The sequence below is a fragment of the Tachysurus vachellii genome, chromosome 5, assembly GCF_030014155.1.
Source record: "Tachysurus vachellii isolate PV-2020 chromosome 5, HZAU_Pvac_v1, whole genome shotgun sequence".
NCBI lineage: Eukaryota > Metazoa > Chordata > Actinopteri > Siluriformes > Bagridae > Tachysurus > Tachysurus vachellii.
In genome coordinates, this window is record NC_083464.1 from 18,348,212 (window position 1) to 18,371,468 (window position 23,257).

A 23,257-nucleotide genomic window follows, 5' to 3' on the forward strand; every position below is an offset into this window, starting at 1 on the left:
TAATAAATATCTTGTTTATTACTCTGTTCGTCCTTAAGCTCTTCTCTGATGGAAATATATGCATCAGTTAGACCCATTATTTTATTAGTGTTAATGTCTGTAAGGCTGGTTTCACATTATAATACAGATTATTAGTCAGATCTTTTTTATTTCTGTATATCATTAAAATATCCATGTAAGAAAGAATCATATTTTCTCGTTTATTGTTTTTGTTTCGATGCTCGTTTCAATTTATTGTTTTAATTTAAATATCAACAACTCAAGTGTTTTTTTTTCCATTCTTTTCTCAGATAAAAAGCAATGCATATGTGTACTTAATGGTGGCGTACCTGAATACAAACTAGCAATACTTTATAGCCATAATACTTTTAGACTAAAACAGAGTCACATGAGCATACAAATATGTTTTTAGACAAATAGGAAAGCATTACATAATGGGTTCTCCATTTACACAATAAAGCAGTTAAATATCAGTGTTCAATATTCAAGTTACTCTCTCTCTCATTTTGGGTCTCTATAATAGCTATATTAAAAGGTAATGATCTTGTCATAAAAAGACCACCTGTATTGTAACAAATACTAACTTTCAGGTAAAAGGGCAGCAGAAGTCAGTATACTAATGAAATCTCTTAGGTTGGCTTCACTGTAGTGCAGATTGGAGGCAGAAATAGCCAATGTAATCTCTATAGTGTCACATATTTCAGTATAGCCAAGGGTTAAATCAACTTACAGGAAAATACAGTATGAAAATACAGGACACATTTTCCTGAACTCTGTACTAAGACATTACAATAAAATATGTTTAAAATCTTTCTGGACATTTATGACAAGAACAAGCATAGACTGAACAACTACAATTTAGCTAACATTCAGGCATTATGGCAAGCCCTCAGATCTCCTGCCTTTGAGAGAACATGAATGAAAAGCTGCAAATATCACACAAGCAACAGCATGTGCTTATGATGAAATCAGTATCAGTCTGTAACACTGCTTGAAGTTTCTTACAAAGAACATGGATAATTACTGTTTGAGATCTAGTCTGTTCCTCTCTAGTGATTTGCAAACTCCCCTGCTTCCCACCGCAGAGCCATGGCACTTTTACGACGACCACCAGAATAGGCCTCAGGGAACTATGGAAGCAAATGGTTAAAGTATATTTAGATTAACAAACTTGACAAACTATATTTTCAGTTTTACATTTTCCAATTTTTCATTTTATATAAGCAAAAACAACAACCACTCAAGATACACTATTTGGCCACCTGACCATCACATTCATATGTGCTTTTTGAAAATCCCATTTGAGGTTTAGTCCCTCTAAATAACCTTATAAGTAACTCTTTTTTGTAAAGCTTTCTAGATTTTGGACTGTGGCTGTTTGGATTTGCCATTCAGCCAGAAGAGTATTAGTGAAATCAGGCACAGATATGTTGGGTCTCACCCAGGCCTGGGGTACGGTTGGTGGTCAAGTATATCCCCAAGGTGTTCAGTGGGTTGAGATTGGGGCACTGGGTAGGTGAGTGCTTCCACACCAACCAAAGCCAGTATGGCAAACTTTGCTAAATTAGGAATAAAATAGTAGCACTGTAGCAGCACATATCTCCTGGTGGTCCAGCAGCTGGAGAACGTGCTCTCGTTGCACTGGCCCAGGTTCAATTCCAGACCCAGGAATGCTGACCCAGCCACTAAAGAATTAATTATCAGTGCTGGTCCCAAGCCAGATAAAAAATGGGAGGGTTGTGTCAGGAAGGGCATTCAGGGAAAAACCTGTGTCAAATCTAATTATGTGGACCACCTGATCCGCTGTGGCGACCCCAAACACGGAGCGGCCAAAAGAAGAAGAAAAAAAACAAGGAAAGTGTAGCAGCACACAAAAGAGTGTGATGGTCAGAAATCCACAAATGTTTGGCCATATAGTGTATTCATATTAATAACATTTAGATTGACTAGAACTCACTCTGTTATCACAGGATAGTGTTGATCGATCCATCTTATATGTCTTCATAGGGGATGAGGGGGATGATTTACATTTGATAGGGATATCATCTAAAAACAAACAATTGATGAATTTAGAAGCATTTATCTAAATGTAAAAAATGCATGATGCATATTTGTCAACAAGGCCAAGAATCTTTAAGGATTTTTTTGAGTGAATTCTAGATCATATTAATTATGTTCTAATTATGTAGATACACAAACCTTGTTTGTCAAATGGGTTGTCCAGGAGATTTGGAGAAGCAAGAAAATTCTCTTTAGTGTAAAGGCTTGCTCTTTGTCTTTTCAGTTCCTCCTCTCGTTGCTTTACCATCTTAATCTCTTCATCAACCAGAGAGAGGGAGCTCCGGGACCGCAACTTGAAAAACGGGTTATTGAGAAAGGTTTTCTCTTCATGTACCACAGAGACAGAGTTTAGGTTTAACTCTGATGCACTTCGAATAATTAGGTTTGATGTTTCCAGTATGATTACGCTGGGGTTTTCCTCTGATTTCCAGTCAGCAGATTTAGATGTCACCAGCTTTCCAGAATGGCGTGGACTTTGATGGCAAGATTCAGGTTCAAGGATAATGACATTGTTGGCTGCCATTTCATGCTTCTGTGATCTTGTTGGGGAGGATGTAATGATGAACGATGGCATCTGGGTGCTGGAGGATAATCTGCAGTCATCTTCCTGATGGTCAAGCATCTTTCTCTTCTCGTCAACCTCTTGACATAATTTCCCAGGGTTCAAGATGACAGGTTTTCCTTTTCCTGGCACACAGTCACTTATGTATGATTTGGACATAGCCCATTCGCGTTTCAGGATTTCCTCTTTCTCCATGACAGACCGAATTTCTTTTTCTACTGGGGTTTCTGGGTCATCATAAGGTGACCTGAAACTAGAATCATCTACTCCTGAATCTTCTGAGCAGGGGCTAAACTGGGCATGTTGGTAGTCTCTGCCAAGTGCTAAATTCTCTAATTCGGCATCCCTCTTCTGTCTGTCAATGTTGCGCACTGGTGTGTACATGTAGCTGTGATTGCCCTGGCAGGTCCCAGTCCTGAGGACTGGATGATGTGTGATGTTCTTTGTTTGCTCCTCCATCTGCAGCCACTGATTGCGTGCAACTCTGAAATCCACGTGCTCTGTGCTGACATTTTCACTCTTCATCTCCTGAATCACACAATAATCTTTTGGTATTTTCTTGTTTGAGTCTGACTTGACAGAAGTAGATGAAAATTCTTTATGATTTACAGAACCCTTCCCGAGCTCCTCTTCATCCTCAGATATTTTGGACAAGCCATGGAATAGTGTAGAGGGATTATACAAGATCTCTTGTGTAGGCAGGGCATAAGTTGGGGAAATTTCAGGTTGCTCCAACACAGCATCCTCTACAGGCATATCCTGCTCAGGCTCATCCTGTGCATCTAACTGGTTTTCAACAGTCTTCACTTCTGGCTTTTGAATGAATAGCTCTTGTGCACTTAGCTGAAGGCTGTCAAGATAGGAGTCATCATCCTCCTTATTAATAGAGGAAGAAAATATTGTTCTCCATTTCTCATCTGTCTCACTGTCAGATGATGCTGCAGCAATTTCTACCAATAGACATTCCTCCAAATCTTCAGGATTTTGACCAGACTCATTTGAGATGTCTGACATAACTTCTTCCCGGATGAATGATTCCAACATGCATTCGTCTACTTCACAGCCTAAGCCATCTAGGATATCCTCATGGAATTCTGCTTTTAATGGATTTAGTATATCAACATCCTCGGCATCTTCTATTACAGTCACAATATTTTTCCTCGGTTCCTCTTTCACTGAATCCTGTCTTTTTTGCATGGCCTCATTCTCATACATGCTCTCAGCACTAGATGGTGTATCAGACACAGACGAGGTAATAGATTCATTGCGATTTAGCTCACCATTTGTGTCCTCCAATACTAAAGCTTCTTTCGGGGAGGGCATGTCTTCAAATTCATCACCATTTGTCACTGTGGGAGGCAAATCTGCTAAAATGGCATCAGCTACTTTGGCACTCAGGGATTCAAAAAGAATATCATCATTGCAAGCCTGTTCATCTTCAGCGCTTGTGTCCTGGTTTTCAATTAATGTGGTCTCCTGGATGTCCATCTCATAGTCTGGGATGTTTTCTGTGTTGGATTGCTCACTTGTCTCCATGGTGACTGACTTGGAGATTGTATTAAGTTCTGTTTGTGTCTGATTCTCAATGGGTAAGAAAGTGTCATTCACTTCTGTGCCACCACCAGATTCTGGATTGCCACCTGCAGCTCCCTACAAAGCAAAAAGAAAATACATATACGTATTTTATATATACATAAAATACATACACATACAGTATAATTCCAGCTACACATAAAAACAACACCCATAGCACACAATAAGTCCCATTTAGCAGTAAGCTTTAGTATTAGTAGTTGCTGGGGCTTTAACAGGCAGGTGAATATTAAGCACATCAAATTATTTTAGCACAGTGTTTGAAATGTGTTTTTTTTTATGTTACCTACATAGCTACTGACATGAACATGATTAATTAACATGAATACTTGCATATGTTTGGAAAAAACATATGACAAAATGTGTGAGATCCAAGCATGATTTTTTGCTTATTTATGCTTGCATGCTTCTAGTATATTTATGGATCCCTTACCTGGTAGGTGTCATGACCATATGCCATGTCCTGACAGAAAGGTCATGTCTTGCTACCCCAAAGCTTTTTTTTTCTCATCAAAAACACAAATAACCTTTTCTAGAAAATGCATCTGATTCACCTCTTGGCTCAACTATCTCCCTGTTACAGATGTGTGAAAAGCTGTTCTCATGACCACAATTGTAAACAATATTTCACTTTGCTTAAAGCCCTTCAAAAATGGATTTCAGACAATATAGAACAGGAAATGAAAAAAAAAATTTGTTTACTATTGCAATGAATCATTTCACACACTCAGTGGCTTCGAGCAAGGAAAAGCAGAAGCCTGATAGAATTAAATGGTTCCATTATGTAAGAGTGCAAAAAAGGTTCTTCGCCCACATATTGTATGATGCATCAGGGTCCTTGCATCTTATTAGCCTTTGCCTCTGTTTAGCTGAAGAAGAGGTGAATGAAGCAAAGCAGAAGCCCATGAGGAAATGTTCCTATCTTGTACACAAATACACAAAGCTAATACACAAAGCTGAGCTAAGAACGATTAGCCAGTGTTTAATACATTTCCTGTGTTTATTTAGTTTCATATTCCCATTGTGAGGGCTTGAAATTCACAAATTAAATACTTTATGTCAAGCGCATACTACTTTGGCTCCTATTGTTTGGGTGTTTGATAATGACATTTGAGTTTAGGTTGATTACAGGAAGAGCAAACAAAGCTAACAGTGAACTCATCGTTGCCCCGTGCCAAGTGTCAGTGTAATGTGCAGCCTAATGCTAAAACTCTTTCTCACTACAGCCACTGGATTCAATCCCAGCTTTAGAACAGAATACACTCAGATTCTGTTGGCTCTCGGGAAATGCGTTTCATTGACATTTTCGTGCTGTACCATCACAAGCCAAAGAAAAGGTTCAGACACTGTTTAATAATCTATAGTTATACACATATCTATCATTTTTTGTTCCCAGGTAATACTTCAACAAAAATATCTTTCAGAAATACTTCTCCTACACTCAAGCACTCAAATATAATAAAAAGAACAAGATATGAAATGTCTCCATTTCTGTTTCTATACATTTTCATTTAAATGAAACCCTACAAAAAGCATAAAGCACAATGAAAACAACAGACAGGGAAAAGTGCTGAGTACCATGGCAACAGCCCAGAAGGTATAACAGCTCAGCTGGTGAGTAAACGTCCATGCTCACAGCTTCTTAGTCTCACTACTTGTGTCATAATAATCAGTATGCAATAAATAATTCAGTGACATTAGGACTGAAGGCAGACTCAGAGTAACAGAGGTATCTCTGCAGCAAACACCTACCATGATCTCCAGCCAGAACAGCCAGCAGGCGATCATCTTTTTTCCTGTTGCTAAGTAAACTATTCTCCTCTCAAAATCTGTATGTTCTCTGATTTCCATTTTAGGATAATACATGAACATTTGAGCTAGTGTTGACAAGTAAATAACTCAAGATAACATTGAGTTATTGGCAGATATGCCATTATATGTATGCTTGGGATTGTGATGCATGCTACCTTAGGCAATACTTTCACTCTGAACTTTCCATAATGAGCTATGTGGTCAATAACTAATTGTGTAACGTGTATGGATTTGTAAGATCTTTTAACGTGGTCCCGGGGTCTGGCCAGCGGTTAGATAAAAACGTTACGTTTTTCAGAAAAGTTTTTCCGTTCTGTCAGCGTATCTTCCAACTGAGAGATTCACAATTCAGTTGACCACACAGAATCTTCATACTGTGCCTGCGTCACTGAGAGCACTGATGGTGCGTTAGCTTGCTTTTTAATTTGAAGGACATTTTGCTTTCTCAAGCACAATAACCTGAATCATAAGCAGAGTTGATGTGAAAGAGACCCTGCAGTGCGTGGGCTGGCCATTCAGAACTCCAGCCAGCCACTTTTCTGAAAAGCTCACAGCCTTAAGAGACAGCTTGATTAGGCTCCATCTGTCACCACACAGCAGGGGCACATGTTTCACAAGTTTCACAAGAGAACAGTCAGAAAAGAATTGCTGTGAAACAATCCAGTAAATGTACTGACACTGAACCCTGTAGTGTTTTTTCTGGCATTATATGTAACAATATATAGCATTTTCTGGTTATTATGTGACATTTCAAAAATTATTTTTCATGCTTAGCTGTGATTATGATTTCAGTTTCGTCTGTTACAGAGGTGGCTGACATCCAATGCTGTGAGTATAAAATATCTCTCATTCCTGTGGATTTTCGAAAGCCAAGATTCCTGCACTCTGCTTTTTAATGAGGGAGCAGAGAGAAGCAGAAACTCATCATCTGCAATCAGTTTCAACGACTTGCCATCCCCTCTGGCTCTGATTCTCAAATCCGCATTTTGGCATTTTTGGATATGTACATTTAAGGCATCACACGGGAAATTGCTAACAAGATTTTCAATAGAATACAGTATACTGTTATTTCTTACACTGTGCAACTTTGCAACTTTCACTACTATTAATAATCATGCTGATGGGTGCAGAGAAAATGTGGAATCCAAAATAGAACACATTCAAAAAATTTATATATATATATATATATATATATATATATATATATATATATATATATATATATATATATATATATATATATATATATATATATATCTATATATATATATATATATATATATATATATATATATATATATATATATATATATATATATATAGACACACACACACACACACACACACACACACACACACATATATATATATGTATATATATATATATATATATATATATATATATATATATATATATATATATATATATATATATATATATATATATACATATGTATATATATATATATATAGAGAGAGAGAGAATATCTATCTACCTATCTATCTATCTGCTATTTCTACAATGATGATGCAATTATATGAAATAATTAAATGAAAAATAGTTATTTCTTTACTGTGTTTGTAATGTGACATTAAGTAGAATTCTTTCTCTCCTAAGTAATATGTCTAAAATAAAACGTGCATTAAACATTCAAAGGTTTAAAACATGCTTTGCAAATGAATTTTTCCCAAATAATTTGCCCAAAATGCAAAATTATATATCTCTAATGCCTGATAACGCTGCAGCAAAAAAGAGTAAAATCACATTCACAGAAAAATAAGAAATGTTACATAGACACATATGCAATCCATTTTCAAATATCTTACTATAAACTTGCCCCATTAACAATACTGTCAGTATCTGTTTTTTTACTGTGGGCTCTCCACACAGGGCTGCCTACCAATAGCACTGCATAAGCTCAAATGCTCATCACCCTTCCTACAAAACACACAGGTCACTTGATTAGCTAGCTGTAGTTGTGAAGTGAAGCGAATGAGTTGGCTGTGAGTGTGGCGGTGGCTGTCCTACCTTGCTCTGTGGCAGCAGTAGAGTGGAGAGTGCTAAGCTGATGCTCTTCCCTGTAGCCACAGAGACGCAACTCACACTGAATGTGTGAGGCGCAGCCAATAGCTGAGCAGTTTGTCTCTGCTGCTTCATTACACACTCACACTCACACGCTCACACAAATACATGCACACTAACACTCTCACAGGAGGTCTCGCAAACTGTCAGCAAGAAATGCAGATATTTAGCTTGAACTGACATTCTCAAGCAAATACCAGATATGTGAGTTCAGATTTCTTCCTGTTTACAACACTCACTCAGAACACTGAGGCTGTTAGTTAGATGCAGGAAATGTCTTGATTAAACACGCTTAGTATTTCTTATTCAATAATAAGTGTTATTTAATTCACAAATGGTGGATGTTGCTACATTTTGCTGCAATCAAACTTTTCCTAATTCAGGTAAGTAGTATTCAAGATGCTCATGAAATACAAAGAGTAAACCAATATAAGTAAGCTCTGTTAAAATAAACCAAGGGTAGTGATAATCATTATGAATGACTAAAAGAACGTGGCATTATTATTGTATTTTGAAATGTTGAAGCTTTCAAACTGGGATACACGAATAGTCTGCCTAAAATAATATTAGCAAACAAAATTCAAGCTGATGAAATCAAAATGATGAAATTCTGAAATTTCACTTCCTCTTCATACATCATCACACAAAGTCCAAAAATATTTTATGCTATTCGGTGCATTCTCATTCATTTCAGGTAAAGGCTTTCTGTATTTCTAGTTGCTGCAAAAAAAGTTTAGCATTTGGGCATTAGCATTTACATACATTACATTTCCAGCATTTGGCAGATGCCCTTATCCAGAGCAACTTACATTGGTGGACCTAGGATTGGTGGACACAACCTTCCAATTGGTAGCCCAACAACTTAACCACCAAGCTTCCACATGCCCCACAAAAAAGTTAATATGTACAGTGCCCCCAAAGTGCAAAACACTTTAACAACTAAGAAAACGCATCAACCAAATCATAAACCCAACAACAAATTCAGAAGCATGGCATTAAGAGCATTAAATCCATTAAAGTCAAAATGTGGTATTCGGTTTTGCTGGTGCAGTTTGTTAATGTATTTTGTACATATACTGATGTGTTTATTGTAGGTACTGGAAAATGATTTTGAAATATAAATAAATAAATACAATAATAAATAAATAAATAAATAAATAAATATTTACCTATTTAAACTACCCAGAGTATCTACTGTATAATAGAGTTAACCTTCTAAATCAAATTTAGCATCTGTCATTAACGAATCCCTGTAGAAACAGCACAGCACTATGCTGTTTGTTTCTACATCATCCTGATAGTGTACTGTGGATAAAATAGCTTAATAGGACCATCACTCTGCTCATCACCATACTATTTTTATTTAATTCAAACACAAACATTATTGTACAATTACAAATAAACGGTACTGCAATTTCTCACTAGAATATTGTACTTACTTTATGTTTATACAAATGCAAAGAAAATGTTGAGTTGAATAAGGCACTTAACAAACAAAAGATGCGCTGCACAGTCAAATTTCAAAAAACTCCTAAAATTATATTTTTCATGAGCTCTCTTTATAATGATGGAAACAGAAATAATTTTAGAAGCAGAAAAAATTATTATCTGCTCTCATATTTCTTCTTTTCATATTCTTTTTACTCATTCTCTGTTCTACTGTAATTGGGGACACCCAATTCTTATGTCTGTTCTTTCTTATTATGTCTTCAATGGATTTGGGAGCCTGAGAACACGCTGTGAGGGAACTGCACATGTTCCTAGTTGAGGCTGTTTCATTGTCAGGACTGTGGGGAAAAAGGGAAAGCAATGAATACATTCAATAGTCTTATCTACTGTTAGAAAATGGACAGACAGAATGAAAACTATATATTAATTTGTAATCTATTACATTTCTGTACTCTTCGTGATTGTATAATGCATATTTTTATTGGTTATGTAACTGACTTTCAAGCAGCTGTTTTGAAATGTCTCTTGAACAGTCAGTGTGCCTTGAAAGTGATGAAGGACAAACTGTTCAATTAAGGATGATGGACAGCAAGGGCATGGAAAGGCCGAGAAATACTGTGCATTACTCTTTCACAAAAGACACAGACAGATGTTCAATCCCACTTTGGCCCTGTGGATGTGTGAGGGAGGGAAAAATAACAAAATGACGTGAAGAAAATGATTGAGTACTTGGACACAGAAAAAGCAATAGACACAATAGAAGTAAAAAAAAAAAGAAGAAGAAGAAATGGCCATGAAATGGAATTGAATCAGTACATGCATGTCCTTCCTTTATAATATATATATATATGTTTAGTTATGTACGGATTTAAGCATTTTTAAAGGTTATTTATTAGGAAAAATAATGAAGACATTATATTATTTAAAAACAGGCAAAGTGATAATATATATTCAAACATAAGAGAAGTTGTTTTTGTAACACAGAAATCTTTCTGCATTTGATTATGTTTATTATGTGATGCATTCACAAGATATTTACATACTAATTGTGTCCACTGAGAGGAGCTAAATCTCTCTCTCTCTCTCTCTATCCTGAGGCACTACACGTTTGAACACACCTACTGAAGCACACAATGCAATATTTTATGTGTTATGTATAAACCATGGTCACATTATAAAATGAATTTTTTGTTTGTTTTTAACAAAACTAATTTCTCAACTGACCAAAGGGTTAAAAACAGTCAGCCTTTTGTCTAAAACCTTGCTGGCTAAGTTATATTTTCTTACATAATAAATATCATGCTTTGATTCACTTTTCAGATAATTGCATGTTGAAGCAAAATGGATATAAAATGAATTAATCAGGTACAAACTGTTCAAAAGAAATGACTCTATTAGGTCACAAAGCAAACATGGCATGCATTGTTAGTTCAGAAGGCATGTAAAATATTATCTAGTATTTGAAAGCACATATACAAATACAGAAGGGTTAGATGTGATACATCAACATGCCGTTCAAGGCCATGTTGCCTATTGATTATACCTGACGTATCTGTGTTTTGTGTTTGGTGTTTGGTCAGGTGCTCTCCTGAGCTGTGACTTCTGGTAAAACCATGCCTGACTTCTGAATGATGAAGATTATCATTCTTGGGCTGGAAGACCTTGCTATGGTAACCTTGTGGATGATATGAGAGAGATGGTTCCTCATTATCCTCTTCATCATTGCCTATTACTACCAGTTCAGCTTGGATCACATCATTTTCCTCATCCGACTCTGCCTGCTGAAAACCCATAAATATCATTGTCACAGGCTCACTGCAGTCCATCTCATATGGGAAAGAGTTGTCTGCACTGAAGTCAGCATCTTCTGTTGGATAATAATTGGAGTTCCTCTCCAAATCCAGTTCTGAATCAGACACTGGAATGAGCCTTTTCTGTTCCTTAAGCTCCTCCATCTGCTTTGCTTTATCTGTGTGCACACCATCACAACCTCTGGAAATATTTGCTTTTTGTCTGTTTACAGCATTCTTGTTCATGTAAAAATTCACATGATCTGGATTAGGAGAAAGCATGGCTTTGACATTTTCTTGATATTGAGAGGTTTGATTGTCAGGCTGTAATGGGCTAGGAATCTTGCTCTGTATGTGAAACCCATAGGGACCTTGTCTAACCATCCCTCGCTCCACTTTTTGAGGAGTTGAGGATCTGCTGTACGAACTGGAAAAAACAGGCTCATGATACTCCACATAAGTTGGATCCTTCGTTGCTGTGGCTTTTTTTAGAAGCTCCTCTACTTCTAGGGAGCTCATCTCATCCAGTGCATCCTCAGACTCCTTTCCCACTGACTGTACAGCATATACTGACTTCTTGCCATCATCATAGACTTTAATACCTTTCTGTTGGAAATCCTGTGGGGTGACTGTGGCAGAGGAGAGAACCTGACTCTTGCCTGTGCGCAGATCTTTTTCCACACTGATCTTCATAGCATACATGGCTGGAGGAAAAAGGCTATGTTAGATCAAGTCAAGCCATTGGTTTACTCTATACACTGCCAATCAAGGGGTTTTGAACATCTTTCCAGGTAAATGTTCAATGACCTGCAGGTTAGACTTCTGCAGCGCTTGTCTATCTAGAGTTTTTTTGTGTCTGTGCCTAGAATAATAAAAACATTTTTCAATTATCTTTATATCTGTTCCTTTTTGTTTGTACAGCACATTTAATTGTTTTGTTTATGAAAAATGGATGTTATCAATCTTGCCTCGTGTATGTTGATAGAGTAGCGGTGTGACGCTTTCTCCATAGCGTGCCATCATGTTTTTATTGTGTCATTGCTAGACCTGCTGGAGTACTTAATCACAGTCCACATTTGAACAGGATGTACTTTATAATGTGTTTTTTTTTCTCTATCTGTCAAGCAGCGTGTTCTATTGCCTCCTGTCCCATCTAACATGCCTGATTCATTCTGATGCTCTTCTTATGATCTGTTTGGTCTGTGTTTGGAGAGCTCAGCAGTTATGATTAATCTTCTGCTCACAAGTGTTGGTGAATATAGTAAATATGTGCACCTCTTCCAAAAAAAAAGGTTGATAACTAAGAGTCACTCTTCTGATTCACTTGCTTTACACTGGATACTGTATTTTTGTCATTTAAAATTACTTTGATTAAATCCTCCACTCCTCCCAGGACTCCTGTATACAATATGATTATATTCAAGGCTGTATGGAAATGAGCAAAGTCCTATTGTACGATGCGTTCCTTTATACGTCCAGATTCTCTCAAAGATTCTATCATGTCTGCTCATGGAATTTTTCCTTGCCACCATGCACTGACTCTCATAGAAGCTTAAGCTACATTAAAGACATAAAGACATAGTCACACATTTTATTTAGCCAACATGCATCAAAAAATAACAAAGAATACAGCTATTTTACCATAGTATTTATGAGGGAACTGAAATATGTAAAAGTCTTTTTTTAGAATATTTTTTAAAAATAATTTATGGGAAAAATTTTGAAATTTTTTTTCATGAGCTAAAAACAGTATTGTGATGTAACAATAGAAACCTAACAACTAAGACTATTTTTGCCTACACAGCTAAATTCCAATCACTAAATGACTAAAATATTTTTTTTTTCTAACAAAATCAATTCAAATAATGTCAGAGCAGCTCAGCGTCTGTAGTAGCTTACAGCACTATGCTGTGCGCTTTTAGTTTGCCACGTGTGTTATTATTTTGGTATGAGTTCTATCTCTGCCCTTGTACTGTCATTGGTTGTCTCCCACATGTTTCCTGATTACTGTCACCTGTTTTTTAGTTTGCCTCATAATTAGTTTTAAAGCTTATACTCTTGTGTTTGTGTTCACTGACTTTGTTGAGTGGTTCTGGTCTGTGATGCCAAGTTCTGGTTTTGTTCTTGTTCTGGTTTTGATGTGTTTTAGATTACCCCTGTTACTGTTGTTTGCCTGTCAACCAACCTCTGCTCCTTCTTGTTCTGATTTTGAATTAAGATTTGTATTTATCTGCCTTCCTCATTAATAAAACAACTTTATGGCACCAACTTCCACATCCATCTCAACTCCCACCACATGAGAGAAAGTGAATGAAGAAATCTTTGTGTTTTTAGTGGAAATGCTAGAACTAATTGACCAAGGTGTAGACATAGAACCCTCTAATTAGATACTTTTATTACTGAGTGTATATTTGTCTTCCAATTACTGTTATCACTCTCTATACGACATATTTTTTACTGCTTTACCCTCCATGTGCACTGGCCTTTAATGAAGTTATAATTTAGCACTAAATGTCCCAGTAGGATTTAAGAGATGATTAACAAGTCTGTGAGTACAAAGATGTTGTTAGTCTTGAAGTTTCCATGCATTTTATTAATATATGGCAATGGCCATCATTTTTATTCAAGTAAAGCAGAGAAGTTAAAGCATACCCTTTTTCTCTGCTTCACTACCAAAATCCTTTACTGGAGTGTTGACTCTTCTCATTAAGTTTGGGGTATATGACTTAGGAATATCAGGTATTGCAGAGTAGATATATTGAATCATCTCTGTAAATAAAAATAAATAACATATTACTATAAAAAATCAGGTGATTTGTAGTACTCAGGAGTTATCAAAAAAGTTCTAATGGCCAGAACAAGGAAGCATTTTACCTCTTTGCACATCACCATTTACTTCCTGTGTAGAAATACAGTTTGTGGATAGAAAAACACAACTTAATGTCAAGATATTAAACAAAATAACATGATTAATCCACCCTATGCCAAACTGTCTTCAGTTCATTCTGACAGCCATGAAATTGCAAACAACAGTTTTGTAAAAGTTTGTACAAAACCAAAAAACACCTTACGCTATTCAACCATCAGCCATCAGCAAAAGTAACCCAGAATGCTGCAGTAAGTCTTCAGAGCCGTCAAACATGGGCAGAAGACCAAACCCCAATGACTATAAAAAGCAATACCTTTATAATGTCTTCAGCTGTCCTCTCTACCTCCTTCAGTCGCTTTAAAATAATCTCTTCATTTGCTGAGATAGACATCTCCACTGTTTCAAGGTCCTCAATCTCAAGCTCTATTCTGCAAAAACAAACAAATTAATAAATAAATGAATGAATAAATAAATTAAAAAAATAGAAGAAGGTTACAGTCCAGAAATTATATTCTGCAGTAACAGCTAAATATTAATAACTTGCAAAAAGCTAAATCTTCATTCTTATTTTTGTTTTCATTAAAAAAACTTTTATGAGATAAATGGACAAATTTCCCTAAACCATACACATTATCATTCAATCAATCTGTGTTATTACTTGCATGCAGAACTGACCAAAAACAGGAAGCTTTAATAAGAATTTTCCTGGGATCATATGCCAATTTCTTTTAAAACAAATTCGCCAGGTTCTTGGTCACAGAGAGTTAAACAATAGAGTGGAAAAAGAGAACTTGTTTTGCCATGCTGTGATTGGGGGCATGACTTTGAACTTGAAGTGTCAGAAACATTTATTAAAAAAAGATGAGTTCGCTCTTCTATCTGACAGGAAAGATTTCGTCCAGAATGCTTTTTTTTTGCTTTTAGTGATCAGAGCCTGGACAGTTTACTAAGCTAGCTTCTCCAGGCTAAAGTAATTTCAATTTATATCCCTTTTGTTTTAGATGAAAGAAGAAATCAAGCTGTGAGACACAAGGAGATGTGGTGACATGAACTGTGACCTGGTTGTAGACTGCACCATCTAGTATCTACTGTAATACGATAATGGATAGGTGGAGATGAAGTTGCTAATGTGTTTACCATGACTGTCAGATTTCTTCTTGACTTAATCTTAGGTTTCAGAAGATGAATATAGCTTCCTTGATTAGTTATTTATTCCTTATTGTTCAGTCATCTATCAGTTAGTGTGGAACTGATGTAAGAAGACAGAATATGTAATAACTAGAGAGTAAATCTGCTTAAAAAATGCTTCCAATCCTTTTCCTTTCCAGAATAATTTGATTAGTACCTAAAATAATGAAGACGATGGCAGGGTGCAGATCTTCTTCCTGCATAGCCCTGAACTGTTGAACAGCCTTAAAAATACTGTTTCTTAAATAGAGTATAAAAACTAAAAACATGTTTCTTAAATTTTTCTTAAAATAGCCTTTTTCCCTAAATGTAAAGCTATAGGTAAAGAAGTTTATACTTACTGAAAGTTCTAGAAAATTAAGATATTCTGATGCTGTTGCACACCTCTCAGGTTTGTGGAGTGAAAAGAAATTGATATCCCAATGTGTCCTCACGCCTATTTTACCTTGTCATTAGTTATACTGTCATAGCTAGACCTGCTGGAGACCCCATTTTCTCTCCCATGCCATTGGATTACAGCACATGCTTAATAATCTGCTCTCTCTCTCTCTCTCTCTCTCTCTCTCTCTCGCTTGAGTTGTACTCCTGTTGCCTGACATGATGCAGGTGATTGATCTTGACCCACTTCTGCTCCTGTGGCTCCTCTCACTCCTTAGACCTACCCAGTTCATGCTGATACTACTGTTACTGGCAGCTTCTGCACTTGTGAATCTCATTCTGCTTTTGTGGAATCCCCAAATTTTTAAAAATGACAAAAAATAGTTTATGCCCAAGACTCTCATATAAATACATGTTTTAAAATTTCATTTATAAATTAATGAATTGAATTGTGCAAAAGCTAAATATAAAGAGTTCCACACTCTAACTCATAAACAGAATATAAGAAACAAACACCAAAAACCTGCAGCAGTGCTATCGATTGGAATACCTGTGGATTTGTTGTTGCAAGACTGTGGCCTGCTGCTGCTCCTCTTGAGCCTGTGCCCTCATGGCCTCTTCCTCCTGCTCATTCTGACCGCTCAGGCCATCCATGAGCCACTGCTCTCGCAAGGCTTTTTTCTATTTGGAAAACAGAAAAAGTTCTCTGTTTACCATCATTACCTAGGTCAAGGCTTAAAAATACAAAACCTCAAATAAATAATACAAGGATGTGCAAGTGTAGAACATGCCATACCTTTAGATACTGAAGTTTTAATTTCTCTTCCTCAATCACTCTCCGTTTCTTTGCAATGTCCTCTTGTATTCTTCTTTTCTCCTGTTTCAACACAAAGATAAACAAAAACATTGTAGTCTTCAAAATCCAATAAATCTATCCAGTTCTTAAGCTGATGTGAGTCCTGTATATTTTTCTGCTGGACTTATTCTATGGTCACTTGCTATATCTGATTTTTTATGCATTCTTACTGGTATGTGCAAAATATGGAGAAGGTTTTCTAATCCTGTTCCAATGTTTTGGTAACAGTAGCTTTAAACCATGTGGAAGGTATAAAATGAGATGATTTGGTAGGAACAAGAATATATAAAACAAGATCTCCAGAAAATGAAAGAAATCACAGAGAAAATACTAATTAATTTGCTTTACCATAATAATTGACATTTTTAAGCAAAGATGAGAACAGTCAGATTTCTATCATCTTATTATTCAATTGCAAATTGACAAAGTGGCTAGGAATTAAACTAAGTATGTTCTAAATCAATACCAAGTCCCACTGCCGAGGCCAATACTAGTCTGAAATACTGGATCACTAGAGGTTTGAAACATTTTCATGCAATTTAAAATCCTCTGATGTATTTTATGCCTTGAAATCATGTGACGTTGCAAACAATTTAGCCTCAGAACCATTAAGCCTTGCCTTATTGTCCGTTTTGGATCATGGAATAGGAAAGTTGATATATCCTAAAGAAATGAATAATAGCAGCAGTGTTTCCTAATGAAAACTTTCAGGATGTTTTTAGGAATCTATTATTCTCAGATGTTTAGATGAGGAGGCATGATATTTAGCTTTAGTGGCTCATAAGACAGTATCCTGTAGGTAAAAATGTTATCCTTGCGTTCATCTCACAGATTACAGAAAAGCTTTTAAAATGTGTAAAGAATATAAAATGATTCTACATTCATTTCTGAGAAGGCAACAATCTGTAGTAGGGTCTGCAATAAAACCTTGAAGCTTTTACCTAAGGGAACAACCGAAGAATGCTTAAGGGTTTTACATTTTCTAAGAGTGCAGAGACCATGCATACCGAGTAGAAATCAATGAGCAAAAATACAAATATGGCTATATATAAAGTATTTTATTTCAAATGTCAAGTATTTCCAATACTATACTCACTGTGATGGCCTGTAGTCTCCCTCGTAATAGGTCAGCCTCCTCCATACTGACTCTGAAACAAAGAGCTGAGAAAAAATTTAGTCTGAGCGATGCATACAGCCAGAGAACGAATGGGGTACAGGCAGAAAGCAAGAGAAAAGAAGCCAAAATTAGACTATGGGTGGGTGGATGGTTGGTGAAGGGGGGCACATGGTCTCGTTGGTTAAAGCTGGAAAATCATTGGGGTTTGGAAGAAAAAGTTGGGGGTCAAAAAAGGTGAAAGAGTGTAACAGCGTTTTCTCTGAGGGATGACTGGGTTGAAGTGAGAGGGCTAACAATTTACTGTACTGTCAAAATGAAAATGTAGACATAGTGGAATTCTTTTTCTGACATGGGAAGTGATATAGTTTCTCTCAGTTTAGTGGCTGCCAATGACTAAGGGGTAAAGTGGCAACGCATACCATGCCAGTAACAGGAGAAGGCAAATAAATATCAGTGTATCAGTAAGACAGTGGTCAATGTCATAAACAAAGTATAAAAATGTCAAACAGCAAATTAATCTGTATAATAGTAAAGGTTCTGTCATAGAAATTATTGTTCCAAAAATATGACCCACTACTCTAAGCCTTGCTAATCTTTCATACCATTTCCAGAACATGCACTGTAGATTGATCTATAAATATTACTCATATGCACCCAAGTGCTGTATCCAAGGCCAGTTTGTGATGGATTGGATTTGAAGAATGACGATGACTACGTTGTTCATGTTAGTAATAGTCTGCTGATGTGAAGCCTCCATGTCTGTCACTCAAAGATCAGTGTCAGAAAAGTCATTCTAATAACAAATGTGCAGTTATGTAACTTGTCTACATAAGAGTCCTCCGCAGTGATGTATGTGAATGCCAGTCAATAATAGAACTAGAAAATAAATAGGCCATTGATTTACACCAAGTACAGGAAAGTCATGTAAGGTTTCAATGTCAAACACTATTCTTTTAGGCTAGTTAATGCAGCAGAGATTCCTAAAGATATTTATGCATCAAATATTTCCAAACACGTCCATGCTTTAGAGGAATCTGATATATTCATTAATCCTACATTTCCGTAATGGGTTGAGCATCTATACTGATTTACAGCATGTTAAAGTGTTTGTCTGGGTCTCTCTCTCAGCACTGTAGTGAAAACAAGCTACTTCTTGGCTGAGAACAGTGTCCATATGACACCAGCATAACAACTGGTTTAAAGCCCCTGTCAGAATTGTGCTCAGTAACAGCAGTGAATAATAGAACCCCGGCTGAGTTAGTTCTAAATTTGTTGAGACTGACTGTGTGAAGTGTTACACAAGTTTGCACTTTTGTTGGTGTTCAGCGCTTATGTGTACATGAGTGTTTTTGGTGGGTGGGTGGAATGATTAGTATGCAACTATTCAGTAAATTGATGACATGTTTTTGTGGCTCAAAACATTGTATACATCTAACTGAATTATTTTATGTGTCGCAGAGTACTGTATACATCAAAAATTGCGTTCCATGGTTAAAGAATTTTATTTACATTCCCTCTTTCTCTTCAGACACATTTTGAGAATACACACAGACACACATACATATATTTGCATGTGTGTATCTGCTTTCAACAGATTGTGTGTTATGTTTAACAACGCATCAGGGAAAATGCTCCTCAGATTGGTAACTCATTAGCATATTTTTTGACACCAAATACAAGTGAAAATTGTCTCATGTCTCACTGTCACATCATGAAGTAAAAATGAAGGAATGCATGTACAGTATAAGTACACAGGATGTACTCTGACATTCTGATTATGTGCAAATCACCACCACCATAATGTCAGTTAGGCCAGTGGATCTCAATCCTTTTGGAACCAGGGACCCCTTTAAGAAATAAAATTCTAACTTTAAAATTCAGAATTTAAAATAAGTCACCTGCTCCTCATAATAGACTTATTTCAAAAAACATAATCCGATATTGAAATATAAGGCTCATTAATCAAATGTAATTCCTCAAACATGTCAACTCTCCTAATATGTTTTTGTAATCATGTTGGAATATTAACAAAAGTGATGTTGTGTTTCTGATTTTGTGGGTCTTGACATGAGTTGAGGATCGTGCTGTTAGCTCATCCAGCAAGCTGAGATTATTCCATTCCTCAAGCCTGATTATTTATTTTTTATGTAAATTTGACTATAAATATGTTCTGAATCTTGCAAGAACATTTTAGCTATTGGCCAAAATAATAATAAAAAAAACAGGCCCACAACAACACAGATCTTCTACCATGCTAACAGTGGGGGACCCAGAATGCTTGCAGGTCTCCCAATGTGCACCTTGGATAGATTTTTGCTTTCTAACCCTCCTCCTGCTCCTTGTGACTATAAGAGGATACACTTTCATCCTCAACAGTGTAGTTTTATGGTTGTTTAAAACAATTTTAAACAATGCAATAACAGAAGATATAGCCATTTTAGGTGTGTAGCTATTTTTTCTAGACATTATTGAAGTATGAAGGTCAACATATTTTGTGTCCTTTCTGTGGTTTCTCTAGTCTTCTCCATGTTAATGACTAAGGGAATGTGGCCTCAGGGTCACCTCATAAGTGGACCAAGAAGGGCTTGAGAGTACTGTATCTAAACACTCAGACTGGATGTAACTGTATACCATGCAAATTGTCTATATTGAATCATTTGAGTATTACAAATATGTATCACCACTGTATACAATCAATTTAAATACATTAGCCATCTGATATAAGCTATTGTGTGTGATTCAGCTTTCCAAACATCAGGTTTAAAATGAGCTTTAAAGTTATAAAAGTTATCATGCTTTAGTGACTTTTTACTTATAATTAGCACTCCACTGTTTAAAAATAATGAGATTTTATAAGATCAAGTTTTGTCAGTTAAAACAATGAGCTTGTACTCAAAATTTTTTGGATGAATTCATTTTGACTGTCAAGTATTTAAGCTGTATTAATGACCAAAATCACATCTACCAGCACAATAATCCAAGCAAATAAATAACATTGATTTCCTTTCTTTGGGTGAGGTCCATCACCAGGGTTTATATTGGGGTGTCCGGTGGAAAACACCTGCTGAATAGGATTATTATAAAAAGTACAAGGCTTTTGCATATTTATTTTGCTGTGAGTCCATATATAAGCAGTGTATAAGCATTTCAATTATAGAATTCTTAGACCTGCTTAGTATCAGAAAACAGCTTTTTCTTCCTACTCTGGCAGATAGAGGATAGTTGTATTCTCAAGGTAACTGAAGTGACAGCAAGAAGATAGAAGATACAGACAGATAGATAGATAGATAGATAGATAGATAGATAGATAGATAGATAGATAGATAGATAGATAGATAGATAGATAGATAGATAGATAGATAGATAGATCTGGGGATTAATTACACAGACATATAAAGGCAAAGTGTCTCTCTCATGGGCTTTCCCATTAGCCCTGTAACAGTAAACTATCAGTTACACTGTGGTGTAGGATAAAAAAATACTGTCAGGAGAGGCTACAGAAGGTTATGTCAGAAAGGCCTAAGCTGTCAGTAGATCTGTGAGTAACTAAAAATACCTTTTCTGTCCAGCTGTGCTGAGCTGTGGAACACAGACATTATCTTGTACACTCCTTAGGGCTGTCAGCAAGTGACACTGCTATTTAAAACAAAATGTAAAACCACTACAAGTCATGCTGACATGCTCACTTAAAACAACATAAAGACAGATTTGGGTCAGTAGCTGGTCTGAACATTCTCTCTGTGGTCTTATGTGGTTCTAATCGTATGGTGAGCATTTAATATTCAAAAAAACACAATCAAATCAAATAATAAATCTTGATCCTCCTGGAATCACAGCAGACCGGATTGTATCTCTAGCTTGCCTAATGTATCACATGCATCTTGTAAGATACAAAGCAGCAAATCTGTTCCCATGGCAAAGAGTTACCTCTGTTTGTTTCTGTTCAGCTTTCCTAACATAAAGAGACAATAATTTGCAGTCCTTAATCTTTTTGCTAATGGTTTAATAGGCTAATCCCAGAGGACATTTGAATAAAGAATAAATATATACTGTAGGTCTATCTTTTTTTTCGTGTAGGGTTGAGTAGAGAGATCTCCCCAAACATAGTGCTGCCGTCACTGTGACTCTAAGCCTCTTGAGATGACAGCAATGTTTTACCAAAAGTCAGACCCTTTTAAATCTTATTATAAGGGCATTAAAGACCTCCCACAGGGACAGTTGGCAAGCATGGAATCACGCCAAGCTTAAAAGAATTATAGGATTACTGGATCAAAAACAACATGCTCAGAGCAAATCAATGTTATCTGTGCCAGTAATTATACTTTTTTCATTCAACCAACACAGTGAAGTCAGATATGAACCTTAATAGAAAAACTATTGATTAATAACAATCATACACTAAACGCAATCATATCAGTACAAGGAAAGAAAAGCATAGACTTACCAATAGTTTGTGGCTGCAATCAGATCTTTGGTTAACACAAACTGGAGGGAAGTCACTTTGCTCTGCTCAGTTTACAGTCCATCATAGCTGAGTGTGTGCGCATGCGTGTGTACTAATGAGTGTGTAGAAGTGCAGGTAATGTGGGCTGAGATTTAAGCTGGGGTTATCACTCTCTGGCAGACTGCCCCCATGTTCCCTTACTAACATACACACACTTTCTTCTCTTCTGTTGGTTAATTCTCTCTCACTCCCCTCTCTTCCCTCTCTCCTTTCTCTCTCCCGGTCTCCAAGCTCCTCCTGAGCCTGTCAGAACTGGGCTGCCAGACCATATGTGAGTATAATACTGCCAAACAACAGACAAACAGACACACTGATACATCCCAATATGCAGATCATGTTCATTGACTGTAAATCATCATATTAACAATCACACAATTATCTAAGCAACATTTCCAAAATTATCCACAAAGGGCAGTGCTTTGGAATCAAGTTGGCTCATTAGTTTCGCCTGTACAGTTGCACTGAGACTGCATCAGAAGTCTCTGTGCTGCAGTATGTTTATTTTCATAACCACCATTGCACTACAGTTCAGAACAAAGTTATTAAAATATTATGACGCTTTTTGTGTTCGCCAAGAGCTTTTTAGATGATAGATCCAATGCACAAGACTCATCAAAAAATGATTGCCTCATCCGCTGTTTGAGATGAGTTATTACTTAAGGGATCAGATTTACCAAGCCACACTGAACTACTTCAAGACATGTGAGTTCAGAATGCAGGATTGTTATACAATCTGGTTCCTAAAACAATACACTCTTAGAGCACAGTTATTTTTTATAAGTATATGAATATAGATCTGTAAAATGTTATGGTGGATGTAATGTTTCACAGTGTGTTCTCTTAGCTGGGTACTCCCCCGCTCTTTTTCCCATCATTCATGCCATCATTCAGCAGCCTGAGGCAGGTACAAAAGTCTCCATGGCAACGGGCTGAACCCTCACCATGTTTTCTGGTCCTTTGCTAGCTAAAGATAGGAGCATGCAGCACACAGATGT

At 36.5% G+C, this 23,257-nt stretch overlaps 2 protein-coding genes across 3 annotated transcripts; both read right to left on the reverse strand.

The window, feature by feature from the left end:
* Window positions 1-186: 186 nt before the first annotated feature.
* Window positions 187-22,444, reverse strand: LOC132845832 (probable serine/threonine-protein kinase kinX). 2 transcript variants are annotated; one of them, XM_060870146.1, is made up of 8 exons: window positions 22,203-22,444; window positions 17,738-17,802; window positions 16,582-16,662; window positions 16,336-16,466; window positions 14,533-14,647; window positions 2,200-4,273; window positions 1,958-2,046; window positions 187-1,130 (listed from the first exon to the last, which is right to left on the reverse strand). In XM_060870146.1, exons 2-8 carry the CDS (start codon window positions 17,780-17,782, stop codon window positions 1,050-1,052), a joined length of 2,616 nt encoding a protein of 871 aa, XP_060726129.1. In that variant the 5' UTR covers window positions 17,783-17,802; window positions 22,203-22,444; the 3' UTR covers window positions 187-1,049. The 2 variants fall into 2 exon arrangements, with proteins under 2 accessions (XP_060726129.1, XP_060726130.1); XM_060870147.1 differs by lacking the exons at window positions 14,533-14,647; window positions 16,336-16,466; window positions 16,582-16,662; window positions 17,738-17,802; window positions 22,203-22,444 and adding an exon at window positions 8,058-8,318.
* LOC132845835 (palmdelphin-like) lies at window positions 9,761-12,549 on the reverse strand. Its single transcript, XM_060870149.1, has 2 exons — window positions 11,104-12,549; window positions 9,761-9,898 (listed from the first exon to the last, which is right to left on the reverse strand). The coding sequence occupies exons 1-2, from the start codon at window positions 12,050-12,052 to the stop codon at window positions 9,813-9,815; spliced, it is 1,035 nt and encodes a 344-aa protein (XP_060726132.1). The 5' UTR covers window positions 12,053-12,549; the 3' UTR covers window positions 9,761-9,812.
* Window positions 22,445-23,257: the final 813 nt, after the last annotated feature.

Coding starts and splice junctions, on each gene's coding strand:
- LOC132845835 (XM_060870149.1), bottom strand. CDS start 12,052: ATGTATGCTATGAAGATCAGTGTGGAAAAAGATCTGCGCACAGGCAAG. Junction 9,899..11,103: donor ACAAAACACAGATACGTCAG/GTATAATCAATA, acceptor TTTTCCCCACAG/TCCTGACAATGAAACAGCCT.
- LOC132845832 (XM_060870146.1), bottom strand. CDS start 17,782: ATGGAGGAGGCTGACCTATTACGAGGGAGACTACAGGCCATCACA. Junction 2,047..2,199: donor CAACCCATTTGACAAACAAG/GTTTGTGTATCT, acceptor GTTTGTTTTTAG/ATGATATCCCTATCAAATGT. Junction 1,131..1,957: donor CACTATCCTGTGATAACAGA/GTGAGTTCTAGT, acceptor TTGCTTCCATAG/TTCCCTGAGGCCTATTCTGG.